The sequence below is a fragment of the Hordeum vulgare genome, chromosome 6H (genome assembly GCF_904849725.1).
Source record: "Hordeum vulgare subsp. vulgare chromosome 6H, MorexV3_pseudomolecules_assembly, whole genome shotgun sequence".
NCBI lineage: Eukaryota > Viridiplantae > Streptophyta > Magnoliopsida > Poales > Poaceae > Hordeum > Hordeum vulgare.
The window spans coordinates 415,957,998-415,982,931 of record NC_058523.1 but is presented as its reverse complement, the minus strand read 5'-3'; the positions used below and the strand labels follow the sequence as shown (position 1 = coordinate 415,982,931).

Genomic DNA, 24,934 nt, shown 5'->3' with positions numbered 1-24,934 from the left:
AAAAGGAAATTTGGAATCCATTTACAAACTTGGTTATTTTTCCGGATTGAAACCGTGTGTGATGACTAACATTGTGTCGCGACACGCGTGTCCTGATTGTCCAGAGCGCATTTCCACGGATCACACATCTGCAACTATAGGATTTACACGAATCACAATAGTCCGCTCACACCGTGGTGGCACTTATCGGACACGGTTGTGTCTACTAAATCGTCGCCTCCGAAGCGCATTATTATTCTGACCGAGTAAACCCTCACCATCGTCCCACGTCACAAAACCCTCACCCTCTTCCCTTCTCGAGTCACACCCGCACTCCTCTCTAACACCGCATGTCACACCCGCTGCATAGTGTTGAACTCTTAGCTTTTAGGAACCCCCTTCCCTTATCACAATTGTCATTTAGTGGCAAAAGCTATATAATTTTATTTCCTTTTTGCCACTCTTAGCTTTTCACAATTATCACAATTTTCACTCTAAATTTTTTGTTTTTGCCTGGAAATGGCAATTCTGATCATTGTCAAAAACTAAGAGTGGCAAAAGTGAAATGTCAAAATTTAGAATGGCATAAGAAAAATTGACAAAATCTAGAGTGGCAAAAACAAAAAATTTCCAACAAGTTAAGCACCCGTGCATTGGAAGCCTTAGTTGCTAAACTTTTTAATATGCTTAGCACCGACACATTGAAAGTGGCATAAGATGATGCATTAGGAACTCACGTCGAGCATTTGCTGGTTGAAACGGTGTCCTCGCAATTTTATGGCTCGGTAAACTTACGAGAGAGAAATGATTGTTTTTTTCTTTGACCATGTTCTTCTAAGTGTTGTATGAAGGACAATTTTCCTTCCTCGCTTCACTACTAAAATCTTATGTATTTGCATGCAGTTTGTGTCTTGCAAATGTGTTTTCTCATATACTCTATCCATTTCTAAATATTTATCTTTTTAAAGATTTCAATACGGACTACATACATATGTATATAAACATAATTTAAAATGTAAGCTCACTCATTTTACTTCGTATGCCATGTGTAGTTGATTTAAAAATATATATTTAAGAACGGAGGGAATACTCGTTAGGACACACGAAGAATTCGAGAAAAGCTTTGGAAGAATATATTTTTCTTCTTGAGCGCTAGGTTTTGACTCTTTTAAAAAAAACAGGTTTTAAGCATATGAAGGGGGTGTTTGTTTCGAGGGATTTTTTGGTGTAAGGACTAAAAAAGTCCCTTTTAGTCCCATGTGAAACAAACATGAGAGACTATTAGGGACTAAAAGAGGGTATTTGGGACTAAAGGAAGAAGTCCCTATGGGAGGGTCTTTTTGGGATTTTTTGGACACTTTTTCCAACAATGCCCCTACTTTTAGCATGTCATTTAATAACTTCTAGTACATCACTAGGGGTATCATGATCTTTTTGCATGTTATTTAATGACCTCTAGTCTTTATTTAGTCCATGAAAACAAACGGATAAAGACTAGAGACTTTTTAGTTGGGACTTTTTTTTGAAGGGGATGAATTCCCTCCGTGAAACACAGGCGCCGCGAAGTCACTGGACCGGGCCAAAACTTCCTTCCAGGACGGAGAACCCTTTGCAGTGGCAGCCCACCTCCGTCCTTTCCTCCTCCCTCCCTCCCAGCGGCGGCGACGGACGACGGCTAAACCCCACCGGACACAACCGACCAATCGCCCGGCCCCGCCGCCTACCGTGGAGCCAGCGCAGCCGCCTCCGCATTCAGAAGCATGCCGAGGCCTCCTCCGCCAGGCCGAGGGGCTCCTGGCGCCAGGCGGCCGATGCGGGACTTCTTCGCGGCCTGGCTCGCCACCCTCCGCTCGCCGCTCCTCCCGTTGCTCCGCCGCGCGCTCTCCTCCTCCCCCGGCTCCTGGAACGACCCAATATCCTCGGCCGCCGCTGCCGTCGAGGCCCACTTCGAGGCGCACTGGTCCGCCCTCGACTCGGCCGCCCGCCAGGACCCCGCCCAGGTCATCTGCGCCGGGGATTGGCGGTCGCCCCTGGAGCTCCCCTTCCTCTGGCTCGGCGACTTCCACCCCTCCCTCCTCACCTCCCTTCTCCGATCGCTATCGCCATCGCCGCGGCTCCTCGCCTCCGCCGACCGCGTCGACCGCCGAATCCGCGCCGCCGTCCCCGTCGTCACCGACCGCCTCCGCCACGCCCAGGAGGTCTTCACCTCCGCCGAGGTGGCTGGTGGGGCCGACCTGGAGGCGTTCTTGGAGGAGCTCAAGGACGTCGCCCTCGAGGCTAATCGGCTCCGTCGAGGCGTTCTTTCGGAGCTCGTTGCTGCCGCCGGTGGGCACCAGGCGGCTCTCTTCCTCGAAGCTCTGTCGCGCTTCGTGCTCTCCATGCACGACCCGGAGGTGCTCCGCCGCTTCGACCATTGTCGCCCCTCGCCTGGTAGTTAACCCCTCTTCTTGGCTCGCTAGTTTATATTCTGTTTCTTGAGTTCTTTGGGTTGTGCAAATCTTGGTTTCCGGGAGGAATTGATACTAATGAAGCTTCATGTAATTTTTTTTTGAGACAACGTTAATATGTACGAAGGGTTAATGCCAAGAAAATAATTGCGTTCTTCTGTATGTTTGGTTGTGATTCTTCTTCTTTGTAACGGAAATGCTGGACCTTGGAGTATATGGTAAGATGTGCGAGGAAAACGCTGTGCAAAGTCTGGAATGGTGGAATGGCTTGTGACTGAAGCTGTTTACGGTATTGCATTAGGAGTCTTAATTCTCTTCCAAACTATCCCTTGAAGTTATGGATGGATTGAATAGGATTGATTAAATGTTAGCAGCAGGGGAATTGGATTTTCATGAACAATGAAGAAATAATGTCTGCTGCTTGTTTCATCTTCTTTTGATGTTTAGCTAAATATTGTTCGTCATTTGGTTCTTTCAGATTAGAAAAGTTGGCAAAAATTGTATGTCCTGTTGTTTATCCTTTAAAAATGATTTGTTACATAACAATGCTGGTACTATTGTGTTGTTCACATTGTGTGCACAGGTATCATTCTTACCGTGTATATTGCTCGTGTCTATCTTTTTGGTGATAAAATAGTTGGTTTATACTAAAGTGATAGTAATTTGCCTATCAAATAGTTTGCTGAAAATTAACAGACTTTTACATCAGATTGCTTTCCTGTGAATTTTTTTACCTGAGATGTACTCTGCCCTCCCAAGTCATAACTAGCATCTTGGTGTCTGAAAATGAGGTGTGACACGCACTGTTTAGTTTCTTTTCCAAAGTTTAGTCAGTAATTGGTTAGCAAACGTAAATCTTCTGACAGTAATTTTTACTCAATGACTCCTAATGTTCACTTGCATTATGCTAGTCTCTGTGCATTTTTTTACCTGGTTATATACTTACCTTATGCTAGATAGTAGGAAAAATAAATGCTTGGCATGATAGCTAGATGAACACTGTAGGAAGATGCCAACTCATTATGTTTTAGGCAGAGTTGCCACTAAGTTTAATCTGCAATGGTCATAAATCTTTGAATGTTGTTCCTGCGAGTAATGAAGTTAGAAACAATCATGCACTGATTATTGGACGAAATTGTGTAAGGGCGTTGCGCCATTGCCCCAACTCAATAAATTTGCATCTAAAGGCATGTGACTGGTCTGAACTTCATTGTTTCAATGTATTTAGCGTGGTTTTGGGCTTGAACAATTATTTGTGCCTCTAATGGCCGAGACCCTAACTGGATTGATTATTACTTGGATGAAGAAAAGGTAAAGAAAAACAATCTGATTATCAGGTAATCATCACCATTTGCTAATATTACCAGTCAGAACCAGCACTTGGTGAATTGGTTGTTTAATGATCTAATTTCAATGCTCCCGTGATACTTTAATTTAGTCATGTACTATATCTTATATGACTCAGCAAAGTCTAACTTTGTAACTACTGTTTATATTGCATTCGAAGCTTTGGAGAGAAAAAGGACGTCCTGTAAAGAATAGCTTTACTAGAATCTTGTGAAGATCAGCTTAACTACATGCTGTCGTTCACTGTTGTCAGTTGTCACACTCTTCTGCCAAAAAGGGTCAAAGGTTGACATTAAGATTTTTGTATTTCTTCAACTTTTGCTAGTTTTATTTGGTATATAAGATTTTTTCTGCAAATCATTTGCTATGTTTTTCTTGATAAACAAATCTTTTGGCATTCTTCAAGTCCAAACCTCCATAGGTTTACATCAGATTATGATAGGCGAGTGTACTTGTAAATTTAACGGTAACAAGGATTTGGCCCCTTTGTTGTTAAGATCAAGGTTGCCTAGGTCGATAAGAGATTGCATATTAGGTGAACCAAAACCACTTAATTGCTAGGTCGCCAAGATGGCAAGAAAATACTTGGAAACCTACTATTTGATAATATCAATGATTATTAGGTATGCATACAAACTATAACTGTAAGTGCACTTATCACTTCATTGTATAGCACCATTTACTTTACAACCACATAACGACATGTCTGATCGAGCACAAACTGTAATCAGTCATAACTTTGCTATGCTGTGGGAATATATCCACATCAATCACCTTCCCTGGAAATGGTATCTTTTATATCAGCTGGAAGTCAGTTAACCACTGGATACAATTCAGCAGTTTGCATTGTTTCTTTGGATATGCACCAAAGACTGAACTTATGGTTGTATAAATTCAACCGTTGGGGGTCTGTAACTTAATGTAAGACGTTTTTGCAGTTCGTCTTACATTAAGTTAAGAGGGATTACAAAATTACTTCATTAGCTTGGATAACTATTTCCGGAGAAACTAGACCAGGTACAGCGTGTAGAACTTCGCTTACAGACACTAATGAGAACAAAAATCTGAGCTAGGTCCAAAGCAACAGGAAGTCCTGGCTATATACAATTGTACATAAAGAAACTCAGGATATATTTATTGTCTAAAGAACAGTATCTTTGGTGTTTCCATGTGAGGATATAGCACTGTTGGGTTGCATAATGCTCTCCAAAATGCATCGCTAGATCCAAATGTTTGCATAGCCGATCCACTATGTGTTGCATGGCTTTCTTGATTCTTGAGCAATGATGCCCTCTAGGTTTCTTGTTGTTTCCAGTCTGGCAATTGTACATCTAGACTACTATAACAGGTCTCTCAGAAGTCATGTCCATATTATTCTCTTCTGCTTTAACCTCAAGAAAAAGGCTAAGATTTTATTGACAGAACAATGAGTGCACGTTGTTTTCCTTTCTATAGCCTGACAAAAAAATGTTTCTCCCTTGTTTAGTTCAGATGAATGTATACTTATGTCTTACTTTTCATTCATCACACAACCTTTTCGTCATCCATCAGACATTCACATACATTTATTTCCCTTAATATCACCTTTTCCTAATTAGTATGAACTCTATAAATCTTATAAATCTTATTTTTAGTTCCACATACATCCATTTCTATCCATTTTTGCGACAAGTAATTCAGGACGGAGGGAGTAATTGCTTTGCCTGGTTAGTTTTCTGCAGTCTTCCATCTTTTATGTCTTTTGATCTAACATAGCCACATTAAGTAATCTTCTAAAGTCTTTATGATATCTTGCTGCCATGTTGCCCTGACAGTTCTGCATGTTTCCCATTTATTATGCAAAAGAAAATACCAAGTTGAGAAATTAGTTACTGCAAATATAGTTCTTGGAAGCTTTTGTGATCTCGCATGGCAGAAGTGCATCAAATAATAATATCTTTAGTCATGTTGGCGGGCAAGGAGGGATGAACTGCAAAAGTGCAAATTGAAGTTCTTTTTCTCATCTGCCAAGCTGTACCATTTTGTCGTAAGCTGCCCTACCAAAGCCTTGACCTCTCAGGCTGATGATGGTATAATGGGAAGCTGTTGCCGGCTTTTGTGCTTGTCTGCATACTGACAAGAGGAAACTCTTGAACCCTGTGCACATTTTTGTGTTTCATTATGCACATATGGGTACGTTAATCAATGATAAGGAAAATTATTCCTCAAAAAAATGGTAAGGAAAATTCTGTGCTGGTTTCTGAACAAAGTTGGGCTATCCTTTGGTGTTAAGGTAAGTTTGCCTAGTTCGTGTGGTTTTCGACTGGTTCTCCACTAATTAAATGGGCAATTCTCTGCTGCTTAATTAATAGATTGAGGCCCCTAGGCTCCAGTTCAAAAAGTTATCCTTGGTCGTTAACAGATCGCATCACTAGTCAAATCAAACATGGTGCCAGTGTTACTTGCTAGTTTGCCATGAAAGCAGGATAAAAACCTATTGGTACTCATAGACAAAGTGAAATAGTAAGTGCATTGATCACTTCAATGCATAGCACCAGTAACTGTACAGTCACTGAAAGAAATATCTCATTGAGCTGAGCACAAACTGTAGCCAGCAATAAATTTGCTATGTTCTAGGAATAGGTTCATGGGCAATCATCTTCCCTGGAAGTATTATCTTTGGTATCAATTAGAAAGGCAAACCACTGGATGCTATTCAGCATTTAGTTTTGCTTTCTTCAGATCTGTACCGAATGCTAGGCTTATGTTTGTAAAATAAACACTTGGTGATACTTACAAGATGCATAGATTCTTCCAAGCCTTCTTGACCAATATTATTGTACTTGTATGTGTCCTTGAACTTCTTAGGTTTGTATTCTTGCTGCTGGGCATAAATGTATCTACATTACAGTATTGATAACTATTTCCCAAGAAACTGGACCAGGTGCAGCCTGCAGAACTGTGTTCACACATTAGTCAGAAGAAAAACCTAAGCTAGGTGGTCCAGAGCAACAGGACTTCCTAGCCTTGTATAAAAACTCAGAATAGTATGTATTCTGGTGGTCCAGTCCAGTGCAATAATAGGTCGACCCACAGCCATACAGTCTTATACTAAGTAAATAAATTTTGTATGGTCCTAAAGAACAGTATCTTTTACAGTTGCTCCATGTGAGGATGGTACTGTGGGGTTAGGTTATGGTCTCCCAGAACTGCATCCTAACATCCAAATGTTAGCATAGTAGATCCACTATGTTCGAATGACCTTCTTGACTTTTGAGGAGCGATGCCCTCTAGGAGCCTAGGTTTCTTGTTGTTCCAGTCTGGCAGTTTTACCTGTAGATGACTAAGAACTCATGTCTATATTATTGTCTTCTCCAGCCTAAAAAAACACGAAGTTGCATGACTATTCCATGGTCTCCTTAACATAGCCTCTGTTAAGCTTCATGCACTAGCCAATGCAACCAAAAGTCCGAACTGATGGAAAGGGCTAGTGCAATCCACATATACTGTAACAGCCTCAAGAAGAAAATGTATAGTAGCCTTTGCTCTTTTCATTCGTCTGACATTCTCACAAATTCGTTTTCTTTAATATTGCATCGTCTCAACTAGAATGTACTCCCGCTGTAAACAAATCTAAGACCGTTGTCTTATATTTGTTTACAGAGGGAGTAGTAAACTGTGAAACTTCTAAAATAATTGTAACTACTTTTACCTGGTGGCCTCGGTTTATTGTGGTCTTCCATGTTTTACCTTTTGGCCTGACATAACTGCAGTGTTAGCGTATATGATATCTTGGAGCAGTGTTGCACTGACAGTTCTGCATGTTTCCCATTAATTATGCGAAAGAAAGTGCCAAGTTGTAACATTGTTACCACAATCTTTTAAAGATCTTGAAAGTTTTTATACCTGCACTGCACAAGTGCATCAAATGATAATAATATAATTTTCAAGACCATGCAGCTGTCTCCTGCATGTGATTTACATCAAATAATAATGTCTTGAACTGCAAAAGTGCAAATTGAAGTTCCTTTTCTCATCTGCCAAGTTGGACCATTTTGTCGTACAGCCTAAGCCTTTAGATTTTGGAATCATAACCTTCCCTAGTAAAAGCCTTGACCTCTCAGACTGATGCTGGTATAGTTAGAACTTGTAGCATTGTTTGTTTGTTTGCATAGTGACAAGAGGAAACTCCTGAGGCCTCTGTAGATCTTTGTGTTTCATTATGTGACATCTGGGGTTTGTTAATCACAGTGAGATGGACAATTAAGATGATAACATCAACAATGTTTGCTGGCTGGCTGGCTTGCACTTATTTAACCATGATCTAAGCTTCATAGTTATCCGAAACACCCAAGAGATCTGAGGGATGCACACTTCACATGCTTCTGAACTACTAAATGTACTTGATATTATAGGTTTTGCTTGTTGGCCAACCAGATCATCAGTAGTCCTTCCTTCCGGCCTCCTTCAAGTTTTTAAAAGCCACTTATGAGTAGTATATGATGACGGCATTGCTGTCCTATTGATGTTGAACAATTATCTTGGTACTTGTTTGGTGGTTGGTTGGTCTTTACTCTTACCCGTCGATCGATGGTTAATGTACACAAGTTACCACAGTGCAGCATGAGCACATCTGGGACGCTGCGTGAATCGATCTTAATTCAGGTCATGAGGATCCTATTGACTATTGACTGACTGCATACGTGTATTGCTATTGCAGGCATCTTTGGGAGACACGAGACGCGGTAGCAACGGCCGAGGGAGGAGCGAGGAGACCAAACCGAGATTTCCTTATTAGGTATGATCAAGCACACATGCATTTTGCTACATCGGGTGCCCATGTTTGGTTGGCCGATGCAACATTTTGTAATGCTCGTGCTCTTGGCTTGCCCTTTGGCAGCGGCTAGCGGCGCATCAGGTGTGGTGGATGGAGGTGGCTGGCGTCCAGTCCAGTCGACTCGAAAATCGTTACTGACTTCCAGGGGCCAGCTGCATGCATGGATCCGACTGGACTGGATCGGGGGATTTCCAAAAACGCATCACGTCGCCAGCACTGACGTCTCAGTGTTAACACCTGTTCAAAATCGACACAATACCATACCGTTTTGGTTCAGTTGGGGGCATTGAAAGGGAAAAGGCGACTCGTGGTAGCTGCACGTTTTGTTTATAGACTATAGTGTTGACACCGTCTAAGCAAAAGGTTAGTGTTAACATCGGCATGAAGTAGTCTAGCCACCGGCCGTTGAGCGTTGCTGTATTCTATTTTGCACGTAGTTATGGAGCAGAAGTTTCTTGAGAAAGAAATGTGTGAGGTCCGTTTCAGTCAGACTGTCAGAGTATCAATCAATCAACCAAATCTTTTGCTTGCTCTGAGAAACAATATTCATATGATCATCTCAGCAACTGTGTATGTATTGTTCCGGTTGGCCCTTGGGCTTGGGGTATTACTTTGAATCTGGTTGGGTTCGGTTCACCTTGGAGGTACGGAGAACGGCCCCGCATTTTTCTCGGGACGTTGGCACGATGGGAGAGGAGATGCTCTATGCATTATGCATGTCAACATCGATCATACCCATCGGTTATTGCTGTTGAGCGGCTAGTTTATTTGCACAGTTCTGGCTCCGTCATTTGTTTATCTCATCTTGTTGGCCCGGTTCCCGCCACCAAACATGGCAAACCGCTGTATTCTGTCCGTCAGAACCACTTCTTCCAAGCGAAAAAAGGAAGAAGAAAACCCTACGGTTGCGCGCGGCGGCTCTTCTGGCCACCGAAGAGTCAAAAAGCTGGCACGGCAAACTGGCGCGCAGACACAAGGTTCACTGCAAAGGACATGTCGAGGCCGTTCCTCCCGCACAAGATTTCACTCGCCGGTCTGTTAACATCAACGTTGTTGTAAGTTAGTGCAAGTTCCTTTCAAAAAAAAAAAAAAGTTAGTGCAAGTTGGGGGGGAGGAGAAGCGCAAGCAAGTTGCTGCAGCCACGGTGGGGTCGAGAACGTGCAGACAGCTACGGCGAAGCGAAAGCCCGTGTGTTCTTTTCGTGTGCCCCGCCCTGCACTGTACCCCCCCGGTGCCGGTGCGCTTTTCGCCTTAATCACGACGGCGACGGGGCGCCCCGCCTCCAGCGCTCACCGGAAGCAAGGCCGGTGGCAGCGGAGCGCTGAAAGCGAGCGCGCGCAGCCGCATCGTACATGTCAATCCGACCGATCGGACCCGAGTCACCGACCCGGCGTACCATCCCATCCGGAGGCGCGCGTGGTTCCGTGCGTCTATGTCCCTGTCGTCGTCGTCGCGTCGGGGCGGGTGTCAGTAAACCGTGGGAGGGCCGGCTGGGGAGGAGTCGTGTACCGTGTTTCCTTGCGACGGCGGACGGTTTGGACTGGACCACGAGGCGGCGGGGGCCGGGCTTTGGGTGTCGGGGCCGCTGATGCGACTCCAGCTCCACGCTGAGAAGGACGCGGCTGCGGCTGACGTGGAAGGGGGGTTGGACCGGGTGTCAGTGGGAGGGTAGGCAACGTGGGCCCCGCAGGATGGTGGGCTACGCGTCGGTCCGGTGGGTGGGAGGGGTGCGGTGCGTGCGGTCGCTGGCCATCAGTTCGGGAGGTGGTAATCGCTGGGTGCACACGTATACATGGATTCCTTTTGTTTTGCGAAAACTTTTGATCCATTCATTTTCAATCACTAGCAAAAGGGCCCATGCGTTGCAACGGGAGAAAGAAATACCACACGGCACACGTTCTTAATTTATAAAAAATGTTTATAATTTAAGAATTTATAGTTACGATACAAATAAAGATAGTTTTATCCTATAAAAATGCAGTTTAAAATTTCACAGGTCTTCTATTTTAACACGGTTTGCATGTAGATTTAATACGTACAAAGAATCAATCAAGTGATCTTCAGTTTCATCTCTAATCCTGATTTTGTTGACGTGTTCATTCCCAATCCGGATGAGTACCGGTATGAAAGAAAGACGAATAATGACTTATTTATTAAGATTGCACCCTAGATAGTACTTTTATTAAATGTTTAACAGATAAAATAATATCATATTTAAATTCTACATATTTTTCTAATCAAATTCCATGTATAATATGTTAAATTTGGAGTTACGGTTTAAAAGATATGAGTATTTAAAAAATATTTAATATATACTACGAGTTTAATGTCATAAACAGTAAGGGCTTTTTTGTAAAATCACCTCGGTGGGTTTTCCGATGGAAGCGATAGCATCTTTATTATTAGGTAAAGATGTCAGTACATTGAACACTAGAAATAATAAGAATTACATTCAAATCCATACATCATCCAGTTACGATTAAAACACCGAGGCGAGCTAAAGGCGTGCCGCCATCATCGTCCCTCCCTTACAGAAATCGGATGAAACTTATTGTTATAAACAATCGGAAAGTCGTCGTGTTAAAACCACATACGACCGGCGCATCAGAACAACAACCTTCGCTGATGAAGACTAGCGTAGATCAGAAGAATCCAACTTGAAAACACATGAACACACGCGAATGACAACCAGATTCACCAAAGACACACCTCCACACACCTCCACACGTCCACCGATGATGGCCCTGTTTGGATCCATGGATTAGAGTTAGAGTTGGTTAGATTGTACCCAACTAACCCCAAAACATCCAAACAGGAGGGTTAGAGTTGGTTAGATTGGACCCAACTAACCCCAAAACATCCAAACAAGAGGGTTAGAGTTGGTTAGATTGGACCCAACTAACCCCAAAACATCCAAACAGGAGGGTTAGAGTTGGTTAGATGCATCTAACCCACCCAAAAAAACTAACCCACCCAAGAGGTGCTTATTTGGTTTAGAGTTAGGTGGAGCCCAAAAAAGTTACTTTTCCCTCTACCTTCACCACACAAAATCCTTGATAAAGAAACCAAATGATTGGAAAAATGCATTTACTGACAATCTAACCCTTTCATCCAAACACCTCTTTGGTTAGAGTTAGTTCAGGGTTAATCTAAAGTTAGAATCTAACTCTGACCTCTAACCGAGTTAGAGTATCCAAACAGGGCCGATGTTATGTGTATCACTAGGACGGTGGCTAGGCTGGGAGAACCTTGTTCCATCTTCAGGGAGCAAACATCATCTCGTCTTCATGAGCAGGACACTAACCGTAACAAAACTTAAAGAAACATCTAAAAACGAAGCCCTCCCGTCGATATGGGCGGGATCCATCGCGCCCCATGGCCCTAAGGCCACCGGAGACGGGACGGACCGACGGTGGCGCCGGCGAAAGATTAGAGGAACCCTAATATCTTTTTTTGAAGGAAGAGGTGGCGGTTGTATACATGGATTCCTAGAGGGAATAAATGTGCTACCAGGTTTACACTAATTAATTGCCCGTGTGTTGCAATAGGACATACACATTTTAATGTTCAACAAAAACCTGATTTAATATTTATTTTACATCCATCATATAATGAAAACTATTTGATTTGATTTGATTTCCCGATATGTAGCTTGAATGGTTTGATTTGATTTAACCGAGTTAATGCATTTACCTTACACCCATTAATGGGGGCGTGCAAAAGATTTGATTTTTTTATTCCCATGAATTCAAGAAGGACATGGGGGAGGAGAGTCTTCACCAACGAACGTACGACTACTAAGGGCCAGTTCCTTTCATGAGGATTCAACAGAATCAAGATTCTGAAAAATTCATTTAAAATCTCCTTCTTTTACAATCCGTCCCCGAGTTCTTATGGGAGATTATAGTTTGAGATTATGGAAAGTGTTGTGTGTATGTCTGTAGTGCCTTAGACAAAAAATGTTTGATGAATTGTTAAAACTTTGTTGTTCCTAACAGTGCTAAATATTACATTTAAAGTGAATTTAAAGTTTTGTTCATTAGAAAAGTCAAGAAAATAATAAAAAAGAATAATCTCAAGAGCTCGCTGGTGAGGTCATCGGTGGCTAGCAAAGACAGGCCCGGGCTCGTTGGTGAAGTCGTCGGCAAAGGAAGAGGAGGGGGAGGAGGGAGAGAAGGCCGACGGCGGGAGGAACCTAGTCGGTGACGTGGGGCCGTCGATGGTGGGCGAAGACAGGGCCGCTTGGTGGTGAAGCCGTTGACGAAGGAAGAGGAGGGGGATGGAAGGAGAGAAGGCCGGTGGTGGTGCTGCAACCCTAGCCGTCGCTACAACCCGAGCCCCTAACGCTGCTTTCCCTAATGCGAACAGGATGGGTCGAGCGGATTTGTCTCAGTCGAGTGCTGGAGCCCTCGGTGGCATTTCAGGTGTAATTAGGTGATATGATAGGGGTACACTTCTAATTCGAAATGTTTTCTTTTAAGGGACTCTCCATAATCTTCAGATTCTGGGAAAAGCCAGGTTTTGTGAAGCTTTTGGATCGCACTATGATTCTAGAGAATCCGGTCGAGATTTTAAAAGACTGAAAGTGCGTTATATCGACTGGAGGGAGGGGGTGAATAGGCGATTTTTTACAAATTCATCACTCAGGAAATTCCTAGTGAGGAAAGTCTTCAGTCATGAACTGTGTGCAGCGAAAACAGTACTTAGACATATATGCAAAAGCGGCTACAGCGAAGTACTCAACGTGAATTGATAGGTTCGTTTTGCACAAGTCACGTATACAGGATGAGCAAGTGATGAATAACTCAGGTGAAGAATTTGAGATGAGGAAATCATAGAAATTCTTCAGTCAAATTCTTCAAACACTACAGATGAAAGTCTTCAACATGCAATTGAGGAAATGAAAAGAGTTGAAGAAATAGAACTAGTAGCATGATGAAGACTGTGGTTGATGACCCAGTTCCAACTGTTGTGACAATTGTACGTATGGTTTGGAGCGGCTTGGTATTGAAACCAAAGGACACACAGTCCCGGGACAAACAATCCCGACCTTCTCCTTGAGCTAAGGACACACAGTCCTCGCCCAACACTCATGGTAAGTCCTCAGGGCAGATTTCCAAACCCTCAAAAACTCGGTCACCCGGCGATCCACAATTGACTGCTGGATGCTCTAGACAATGACACCTAATCGTGTGTAGGGTGCACAATCCTCAAAGGTAACAAGCGTCGGTTCCATACGGGAACAATCTCTTCAGTGATGCTCAATCATTTTGGATTTTGGGTTTTGGGTTGCGTGTTTGGGGTATTTCCTCACTTGATGATTTCTGCTCAAAGTCATCGATGAATTGGGTTGCTCTAAATGATAAGTGTCAGTTTATCTCGGAGCAGCCAACTAGCCAGTGGTTGTAGGGGGTGGCTATTTATAGCCAGGGATCATCCCGACATGATATGACTTTAATGCCCCCAATGATATGACCGCTGGGTGGATAAGATTGGGGACATGTGGCGCACGGTGCGACAATGGTCGAAACTTTCAACGGTGAATGTCCTCATGTCTCTCATGTTCCTCACTTGGAGGATATGATAGGTGTAGGTTTGAGTTGAGCATCATGAGGAAATTCTTTCCTTTGTTTTACCTCGACCCCCTTTAATAGTACGGTGTTCCTATGACTCAAGAAAGAAGAAAATGAAACATAAGGAGTAAATCTTCAAGCTTCAAAGTCTTCAAAGCATTTTTTTCGGGACACATCGAATTCCTCATCTTCAATGTCTTCATGAGGAATAGCAATTTCTTCGCAATTGCTTCGCTATAAAAGTCTTCAAGAAATGGCCAAAGTCTTCAGCCGAAGATATTCATTTTTAGGGGTCGATATTCTTCGAATAACTCAAACTCCACCGCGACTTATAGAGCATGTGTACACTCACAAACATACAATCTCTTAACCTATAACTCTTCAATCCACCAAAATCACTAAGGGGCACTAGATGCACTTACAATCTCCCTCTTTTCGGTGGTTGATGACAAATAGATTAAGTTTTCAACGGGGATAAAAATATGAAGTGTAAGTACAGAGTTTGAGGAATTTGATTAGATGATATAGAGAAACTTCCCCTCGAGATGTGCATATTTGAGGAATTTGCTTTGGACTGCAAATGCACATTGATGATTTATATCATGGAGATCTCCCCCTATATCTTGTAATTCATGCATCCATTTAGCATATAGTATGAGGAATTTCAAATTTATGATGAATGGTGTCTGATGAATTTCAGCATGTATGCATTTAATCATCTTGAGGAATAAGCATGCGAGCAAAAACGTTCAAAAGTGTCAGACCACCACCGGGCTTAAGTTACAACTCATTACAACAAAAACTTCAAAAGAACGAGATTTTGTAACTTAATAAAGTTTATAACAACCCATATAATAGACCCGCTTGAAGACTAACTGTAAGTGCATCTAGTGTCCCTTAGTGATTTTGGTGGTTTGAAGACTTATAGGTTAAGTATCTAATGTGTTTATGAGTGTACACAGGATCTATAAGTCTGTGAGGAGTTTCAGATATTTGATGAATATCGACCCCTAAAAATGTATATCTTCGGTTGAAGAAATTGGTCTGAAGCTGAAGAATTGAATCGCAAAGAATCTGCTATGAAATTGATATTCCTCATGAAGATATTGAAATTGAGGAATTCGGTGGATCTTGAAGAAAAATCATTTTGAAGACTTTGAAGCATGAAGATTTACTCTTTCTGTTTTATTTTCTTCACACTTGAGTAATAGGAACACTGTATTGTTAAAGGGGGTCGAAGTTACACTTTGGAATGAATTTCCTCATGATGCTCAACCCAAGCCTAATCCTACAAAAAGCCTCAAGTGAGGAATACGAGTGACATGAGGACTCTCACAGTTGAGGGTTCCGACCGTCTCGATAGCCACGCCACATCATTGGTCTTATCCACACCAACGGTCATATTATTTAAGGGCATTGGTGTCAAATCATGTCGGGATGCTCCCAGGCTATAAATAGCCGCCCCCACAACCATTAGCTGGTTGGCTGCTCCGTTAGAAACTGACACTTGTCATAAGAGCAACCCAATTCCTCAGAGTCTTCGAGAGTAATTCATCAGTGAGGAAATACCCCATACACCGAAACCACAAACCTAGAACCAAGTGATTGAGCATCACTGAAGAAGTTGTTCCTGTGTGGGACTGAAGCCTTTTACCTTTGAGGACTGTTCATCCTCCAGACGGTTAGGCTTCATGGTCTAGAGCAATCCAGCAGTCAATTGTGGATCGCTGGGTGACCAAGTTTGTGAGGGTTTGGAAGTCTGCCCTGAAGACTTACCACGAGTGTTGGGCGAGGACTGTGTGTTCTTAGCCCAAGGAGAACACGGTAGGGACTGTGTGTCCCGGGACTGTGTGTCATTTGGTTTCAATACCAAGCCGCTCCAAACCAGATGTACAACTGTCACAACAGTTGGAACTGGGTCATCAACTACTGTCTTCGATGTGGAACGGGTTCGAATTCCTCAACTCCTTACTATTTCCAGATTATGTCTTGATGACTTTCACTGTTACTGTTTGAAGAATTTCCTGAAGACTTTCTCTGAAATTCCTCAACCCCAAATTCTTCACGCTAGTTAATCCTCATCTGTTTTCTGCGTGCCTGCTCACTGTGCAATCTGTTTTCACATTCCTCACACTGAAAAACTGCTATTGTGAAACTTTGCACTTCTGATCCTTTACTGTTTCCGCTGTAAGTTAGTCATGAGTGAGGAATTTCCTCAAAAGAAATTTCCTCAGTGATGAAATTCTAAAAATCTCCTATTCACCCCCCTCTAGTCGATATAACGCACTTTCAATTGGTATCAGAGCAAGGTACTCCCTTGTTCTGTGTGATTTTGGTTTAACCACCTGGAGTTTTAGTTATATCGACTGCAGGCATGTTTAAGGTGACTGCAACATGTCCTACTTTCGAAGGAAAGAACTTTCCCTTCTGGAAGAACAAGATGCAAATGCATCTACAAGCTATTGATAATGATCTCTGGTATATTGTGGAACATGGCGTCCCCATCATATCTGCTAGTGTCTCTGGTGCTGATGTGAAGAAATTCAAGCAACTTGATTCTCAAGCGAAGAATATCATCTGTGGCCATCTGAGCCCATGCCAGTTTGGAAGAGTGAGTGCTTTGGGCTCTGCAACATTGATCTGGGAGAGACTGTGCATAGTAAATGAAGGAGTATCAACCCAGCGTGACTCTCGTGTTGATATTCTTTACAATCTCTTCAGTCACTTCAAGAGGCATGACAATGAAAGCTGCCAAGACACCTTTGATCGCCTCACTGACATATCAAATGAACTGCAAGCACTGGGAGCTCGAGACATTACTGATCACGAAGTTGTGAAGAAACTACTGAGATCTTTGGATTCTTCATTTGATACTTTAGTTCTGATGATTCAAGAAAGACGAGACTACAAGATGCTTGATCCAGCTGATATAATCTAAAGACTCAATACTCATGCATTCCAGCTAGGAGAAAAGAAAGATCTATATGGACCAAGCTATTCTAGACCATGTGCACTGAAGGCTAGAGCAATTTCCTCATCTGAAGAAGAAGATTCAGATGATAGCATTGGTGACCCTGAAGAATTTGGACAGGAGCTCGCAATGCTCGTGAGGAAATTCCAGAGGTTTACACGACGTGGCCAGTTCGGTAAATCTTCAAGAAGAGACATGAGTAAATCAGAATCTTCATCTCAGGACTACAAGAAAAGAACCTGCCACAAATGCAAGAAATCAGGTCATTACATTGCTGACTGTCCCCGTTGGGGAAAGGAATCAAAGAAGAAGAAATACAAGGATGACAGTTGTGATGACTCGAAGAAGAAGAAGAAATCTTCAAAATCCTCATCTTCAAAGCCCTCATCGCACAAGAAGACTAGTTTCAGAAAGGCTCGGGCACCTATTGGCAAGGAAATGGATTCCGAGGCAGAATCAGAGGAATGTGATGAAGAAGAGGGTTCTGATGAAGACTCAGAATCCGGACAGGCTAGTCTTGCACTGGCAACCACTTTCGTCAGCAAGTCAATCTTAACCTTGAAGAAGACGATAACACCATCCACACTGATGACTATGCTGATGACTTCGCTCCAACCTATTGCTTCATGGCAAAAGGTTCAAAGGTACCGAATGATGCTTCCTCCTTTGATTCAAGTGACTGTGAACCTGATGATTATAAAAAACCCAGTTACAGTAAACTTGCTATCATTGCCACTAAACAACAAACTGCCGTGGAAAAGCTTCAGAAACTGCTAGATAGAAGTGATGATCTGTTGAATGATGAAATGAATCTTACCCAAATCCTCACTGAAGATGTGAAAAGTCTTCAGTCTAGATTTGATAATCTTCAAGATCGTCATGATACACTCCTCGATGATCATGAGAAACTTTCCTATGAATTTCTTCAAAGGAAGCTTGATCTAGGGAAGCTGAGGATTTCTCATGATGATCTTCGTATGAAAAATGATTCATTACTAGCTCAACAGATCAACGCTGCTCAAGCTGAATTCATTCCTCCATGTCTTAAATGCATTGAATGAGAAACTGCTAATTCTTCACCAGAATCATCAAATGCTTCTATTGCTACAAAATCTTCAACTGCACCTGTAGTGTCTATTTCCTCACTTGAGGAAAACACAAATGTTACTGATGAAAATGCAGGGTTGAAGGAATTGTATGTGACAGGCATATACAAAAGCCTCAAAGGACATCAAATGTAATGACCAAGATGCGGTCCTTTCCGATCCGGGGGTCGAGGCCCCCGAATAGGAAAGAAGCGCATCTAAGCGTTTCGCAAGCAAGTAACATAGCACAAAATAATAATGCAAGTAGACACTTCGGGATACAACTGTCTTCTTATTAATAACTCAGAGTACAACACAGATACAAACAAGGTAGTTCCAGTACGGACTACAAAACATGGAAAATGCTATGCTACCCTGCTGCAGGCCCACGATCACGACCACGGCTCAGTCCTCTGGATAGTTCATGTAAAGGCGGTCTGTCTCCTCGTCGTACTGCCACGCCAGCTGGGTGCCGTCGGGATCATCTGTCTCTGGGGTACCTGTACCTGCTGGGAGTTTCGGAGGAACCCGTGAGCCACGGGGACTCAGCAATCTAAGACCTTGGTGCCAGAACTAGTCATGTTATTGGGTAAGGTAAGGGTGAAGTGTATCAGGCTGCAGTTACCTATGCTTGATCAAGTGGCTAACTTACGCAAAGTAGAAGGGAAGGTGGTCTACACTAACGGTCGGATTTACTTGATCACTAAGTGATCCTGAACACCTACGTACGACACTCATAACCCCACCGTGTTCCCGACCGAAGAGAGATCTTCGAAGGGACAGTCACGGTTACGCACACAGTTGGCAGTTTTATTAGTTTATGTTTAAGTTCTCTAATATCGGATGTTAACAAAATATTCCAAGTTGCCCCATAACCGCGGACACGGCTTTCCGAAAGATTAAACCCTGCAGGGGTGCTCCAACTAGTCCTTCACAAACGAACACAGGCTGCAAAGGCATCCTCTATCACGAATCTCGTGATCTCGTCGGATTCCTTACAGGAAAACCTCAACTCTAGGGGAAACCAAAGCTTCAGTGGGATTCCTATACGCAAGATATACCGCTAAGGTAAGACAAGGCTAGCAGGACCTCCCGTCGTGTCGACGACCCTGATAAGAGCCGCGTATCTCAGTCTCAGGACACAACAGATGAGCTAGACGTCGGGATGGCTAAACCTCTGGGTGACCAGTGGGGCACCGGACATCGCTCAGGTGGGGCCAACACTCATGAGGAGCACTGGCCCGGGTTGTTGATTAAATTCCTCAGGGTAGCTATTCCCTATGCAGATTATTATGTGATTAGCAGATTAAAACCAAAGTTGGGTCCTGCCGGACAAGCCTTAGCACTACGCGATTTACCAAGGGGGTCCCCATAACAACCCCGAACATGTTAGGAGCGATCATTATGGAATCAAACACCGGTAACCGGTAACTAAGGCGGCAATAATGGAACAAAGCACCCGGCAAAAGGCTAGGCCTCCCGTCATTTACCAAGTATATAGGTGCATTAAATAAATAACAGAATTTAATATAATGATATCAAGCTCATGTCATCACATGAGTCAAAACACCTGCAACTAGCAACGCTAACATTAGGAGCTGAGCAAGCCTACTTAGCCATACAAGTTTGCTAGGTAGGAGTACGGTGTTTGGGCTCATGGCATATGAAGAGGAAATTTAAATTCAGTGGTAGGCAGCGAGCAATATGACATGGAAACGAAACTAGCATAACAAGTCTAGAAATGGAATCAAGGTCATATCATCTTGCCTGTGATATCCTCAGCTTGGAATGGTTCTGGTTCGTCCTGCACGTACTCTCCTGACTCCACACATTCGTTCTCCGATCCCGGTGCTACCCAACACAAGAATAACAACCAATGAACAGCAGCACCACAAGATGCAACAATCACATGATGCATGAGATGAAAGTTGAGCATGCACCACTATTTCTATTACTAGCACAAGCAAAATAAACTACTGCAAGTTTCTGGACAGAACTGTGCACTAAGCTATTTTTACATGCATGGGAATGACATGAAAAGATGAGGCTCGTGAAAACGGTGCAAAACCATATAAAGAACATTGCAAACGGAGCTACGGATCAACGGGAATCAACGAAACAAGATATGAAGCTCTACGTGGAAGTTTCAACACCACACTCACAATTGGCACAAATCTGGTATTCCCAGGTTTCCAAGACATGTAACAACCCAACATGAATGAATTGGAGCAAGGGAGAACACCACAACATCAATTAAGCACACACTTCGATCAAAATGACAAAACTACATAATCTGCCATAATCTGCATCTTAGCTATTTGGGAGCTACATGCAACATAGCTACAGGCCTTCAAACATGACAAATTATATATGTGGCTGTTGCCAACCAAGAACACTACAAGCACAAGCAAGAATCACAGCAAAAGGAATTAAACTCTAGAAGATACAAGGCCACAAACTTTCCCAAAACCATCAGATCTCAGGGACTTGGTGAAAATTCCTGCACCTGAGTTTCTGTCTCTACTCTGAAGCTTTTTGACAGCAATCACAACACAACCTACTGGACTCCAAATGACTTGAAAATTGACAGGGAGCTTCACAAACATACCAGGTTCAAAATCCTAGCACTGAACTAAGGCTAGTTCTCAACAGAATGACCAGCACATCCTCATCTATAGGGGAAGAAAATGTTTCCAGAATCCCAGACTTAATGAAATTTCAGAGTTCACTAATCTGGAATTTTTCCAGCCACATGTCCACTTTTTCTAGGCATAGTTTGCACACACATAACACCAAGAGGTAATTGACACCACTATGGTGTAGTGCAAAACCCCTACTACTAACACACAAAAACTCATGCCCTTGGGCTCCACCTATTCCATGGAATCAAAGACCAAACTTGCAACAAAACTGAATATGCAACTCCATAAAGCACCCTACTAAGACAACAACTACCAAGGTAGAGTTCATGTGCACAATGACAAAGTGACATGGGGGTTTGAACCCCATGTTTGTGTCATGCACATCAACAACACCAATGCTTATCACAAGCCAACCCCCCACACACAACATGCTCTCCCTCATATTAAACATGAGGAGGTGCACCACTTGCAAAGGTGGGAAGGTCCACACACACACACATATCTAGCATAACATAAAGCTAGTCCCACTCAATCTAGTTAGAACATACAATAGCTACACTCCCATCATGAATCCAACACCATCACACACTATTTACTCATGTGCACATCAATGCACTTCATGCCTTGTCATGGGTGAGGCTCTCACACACATCAAACACACTAGCATCACTTGGAGCAAGAACCCAACTCCAAGCATAAGGGAAACACACTCACATCATATCTATACTAGTGCAACCACAAGCTAATACACACACATCACAAACTACTTCCACCAAAGCTTAAACTTCAAGGCTTGTGCAATTGCACAAGCATGTGTGTAGGGTTACACACACACTTGCACACACACTCAACATCAAGCACAAACTCACATGCACCTAGATCCACACCACTACTACCATCACACAAACCCTACATACATGCCTTCTCTCACACCTCCATCAAACAACAGGGATGTTGAAAAAAATAAGGCATTGGAACCCCATTGAACTAGGCATGGAGTAGCACACAAGGCAAGGGAAAACAACAACAAAAAACAGCAAGAAAGAAACAGGAAAAGAATTAGGGGCTCTCTGGGATTCGAACCCCAGAGCCCCTGGTTCCACACCCACATACAATTCCACTGCGCTGCTCCAGTTTACTCGACAAAGAGGGGAGCCAAACCAGGTTAAGGTGCCCTGATGCTGCTACTACTGAGCCGACGAAAACAACAAAAAGGGGAGGGTTTTCTCCCTGGGTCGAACCCACGACCTGCTGTTAGTAAGCCCAAGGTTCTAACCACTGCGCTACAGATAGTCAACTGTTAGAACACGGGAGAACCGCGGCTAAGCTAGTATGGGCACCTGAGCCTACGCTCTGCACGCCGGCGTCAGGGAGGACGTCGGGCAGAATGCTGCTGCTGCTGCCCATGAAGGGAGCCGCCTACACGTCCACTGTGCTGCACCACGAGGGGGGAGGCACCACTGCTACCCAACATGCACACACAGCCGGCGTCTACTGCACCACACCACGAGCACGACTACTCTCTCCTGCTGGCTACCGCGAACAGCGAGATACGAGGAGGGCCACGGCGGATCTAGACCGAGGGGGAAGGGAGGAAGAGGACTGGCTCACCTAGGGAACGGAAGGAGGCACCGATCGGAGGAGGAGGAAGACCGGAGAGGAAGAAGGTGCTCGGGGAAGTTCCTGCCCTGTCGAACCGAAGCAGGACGGAGAGACCACCGGGGCCGAGCCGTAGATGGGCTCGTGCTCGTCGGTGAGGACGCTCCTCGTCCTCAGCGACGGCGGGAATGGAGCGCGGGGTGCATCCCCGAGCCCCTGGACATGGCGGACTCGCCGGACGGCGACGTACGCGGGGTAGACGCGGCGAGCTCCACACCCTCTCTCTCTGCTGCTAGACTACAGACCTTACCAGGGAGAGGGAAGAGGAAAGGAGGGAGGTGGCGGCGCTGGGGAGAAGGAGAGGGAACCCTAGGGGAGGAGGAGGGTTCCCTTCCTCTTATATTACCTCGGGGGAGGCGCTGGAGCCACAGGATCATGCCATGGCGAATCTGTGGAGGAGGTGGAGTCGTACAGCATGACGTCGACGGGAGGAGGAAGAGGGACGGCGCTGGGCTGCTGCAGCGAAGGGGTATTGGGCCTGGGAGGAGGTACTCGGCCCTACTGAGTGGGAGGGAGCCCACCAGAGAAGGAAAAAAGAAACAGCCTTGGAATTATTCCTAATTAGGTTAAAAAAACAGAGAAAGAAAAGAAACTCTCAGGACTAATGCTGATTATAAAGCCAAAACAAAAAATGACCCTGGGCCTAAAAATACCTAAGCTTTTACAATAAAATGCTAAAGGAATTTTATAGGGCATTTAAATAAATACAAAACAACACTAAGTATACTGTTTTGTGATTTATAAACACCCTCAAGACCACAATAAAAACTCCACATCATCACATCATCATCCCCACAATAACCTCTAAAACCAAGACATTTTAAAACAGCTCTTGTAAAGATGGAATCTTGAACAAAAGAAAATAGGAAAGGGAAAGGGTTTGAAATTTGCAAAGAGCTTTGGAATCCCAAGCAACCACTATTTCTACACACCATCATCACATGTTATCACAAGATCACATCCAACATCATGACCACAAATACCACATGTAATCCAATGGCCACTTTGCAACAACAAGAGCACATGGGCATGCAATGATATGCTATGCATGCATGCATGAGAAGGAAATAGCAAGGAACACACATGAAATCATGGTACCAACTTAACATCATAATCTCTGACAAGGTGGTCCCACATGAAGTAGGTCCAAAAAGGGTAGGTTCTACACTTGGGGCATTACAAACTCTCCCACACTACAAAGAAGATCTCGATCTCGAGATCTAAGACTGAAAGAACTCGGGAAATTCGTAACGGAGGTGATCCTCGCGTTCCCACGTAGCCTCTTTATCAGAATGGTGTGACCACTGCACTTTGAGAAACTTGACAGTCTTGTTACGGGTCTTGCGCTCAGTCGCCTCGAGAACCGCAACTGGATGCTCACGATAAGAAAGGTCAGGCTGAAGATCGATATCTTGAAGATGCACAGTGCGCTCAGGGGTCTTGAAACACCTCCGGAGCTGAGAAACATGGAACACATCATGGACATTTGCAAAGGTTGACGGAAGCTCGAGCTAGTATGCAAGGTCGCCCCTCTTGCCGACCACTCTGAAAGGACCAACGAAACAAGGCGCAAGATTGCCTTTGATGCCAAAACGCTGCATACCCTTCATAGGCGACACCTTGAGATAGACAAAATCATCAAGCTCATACGACATGTCGCGGTGCTTGCTATCGTAATAGCTCTTCTGACGGGACTGAGCTGCTCTGAGGTTGTCGCGAATGATCCGACACATCTCCTCAGCTTCTTCTATCATATCATTGCCAAGGATCTGACGCTCGCCTGTTTGGGACCAGTTGAGCGGAGTACGGCACTTCCTGCCATAGAGAATTTCAAACGGAGCCTTGCTAGAACTAGCTTGATAACTGTTGTTATACGAGAACTCCGCGAAAGGCAGACAATCCTCCCACTTCATGCCAAAAGAGATGACACAGGCTCTCAACATGTCCTCAAGAACTTGATTCACTCTCTCCACTTGACCATTAGTCTGAGGATGGAACGCTGTGCTGAAGCGGATCTTCGTGCCCATAGCAGACTGAAAGGAGTCCCAGAACTTGGAAGTGAAGATACTTCCGCGATCTGACGAGATCATCATAGGTACACCGTGCAAAGAGACAATCCTGGAGGTGTACAACTCTGCCAGCTGAGCTGCTGAAATGGACTCCTTGACTGGAAGGAAATGTGCCACTTTACTCAATTTGTCGATGACGACGAAGATAGCATCATTGCCCTTCTTGGACTTCAGAAACCCTGTGACGAAGTCCATCTCAATGTGATCGAACTTCCACTTGGGAATCGGCAAAGGCTGCAAGAGGCCCGCTGGTCTTTGATGTTCTGCTTTCACCCTTCGACATACATCACACTCGTTTACGAATTGTGCAATTTCACGCTTCATACGGGTCCACCAGAAAGTCTGC

General features: G+C 43.9%; 1 protein-coding gene across 2 annotated transcripts; it reads left to right on the top strand.

Moving 5' to 3' along the window:
• Positions 1 to 1,544: 1,544 nt before the first annotated feature.
• LOC123404329 (protein INAPERTURATE POLLEN 1 homolog) lies at positions 1,545 to 9,146 on the top strand. 2 transcript variants are annotated; one of them, XM_045098251.1, is made up of 4 exons: positions 1,545 to 2,409; positions 2,650 to 2,715; positions 8,473 to 8,550; positions 8,653 to 9,146. In XM_045098251.1, the coding sequence occupies exons 1-3, from the start codon at positions 1,740 to 1,742 to the stop codon at positions 8,499 to 8,501; spliced, it is 765 nt and encodes a 254-aa protein (XP_044954186.1). In that variant the 5' UTR covers positions 1,545 to 1,739; the 3' UTR covers positions 8,502 to 8,550; positions 8,653 to 9,146. The 2 variants fall into 2 exon arrangements, with proteins under 2 accessions (XP_044954186.1, XP_044954187.1); XM_045098252.1 differs by lacking the exon at positions 2,650 to 2,715.
• The last annotated feature ends 15,788 nt before the right edge of the window (positions 9,147 to 24,934 follow it).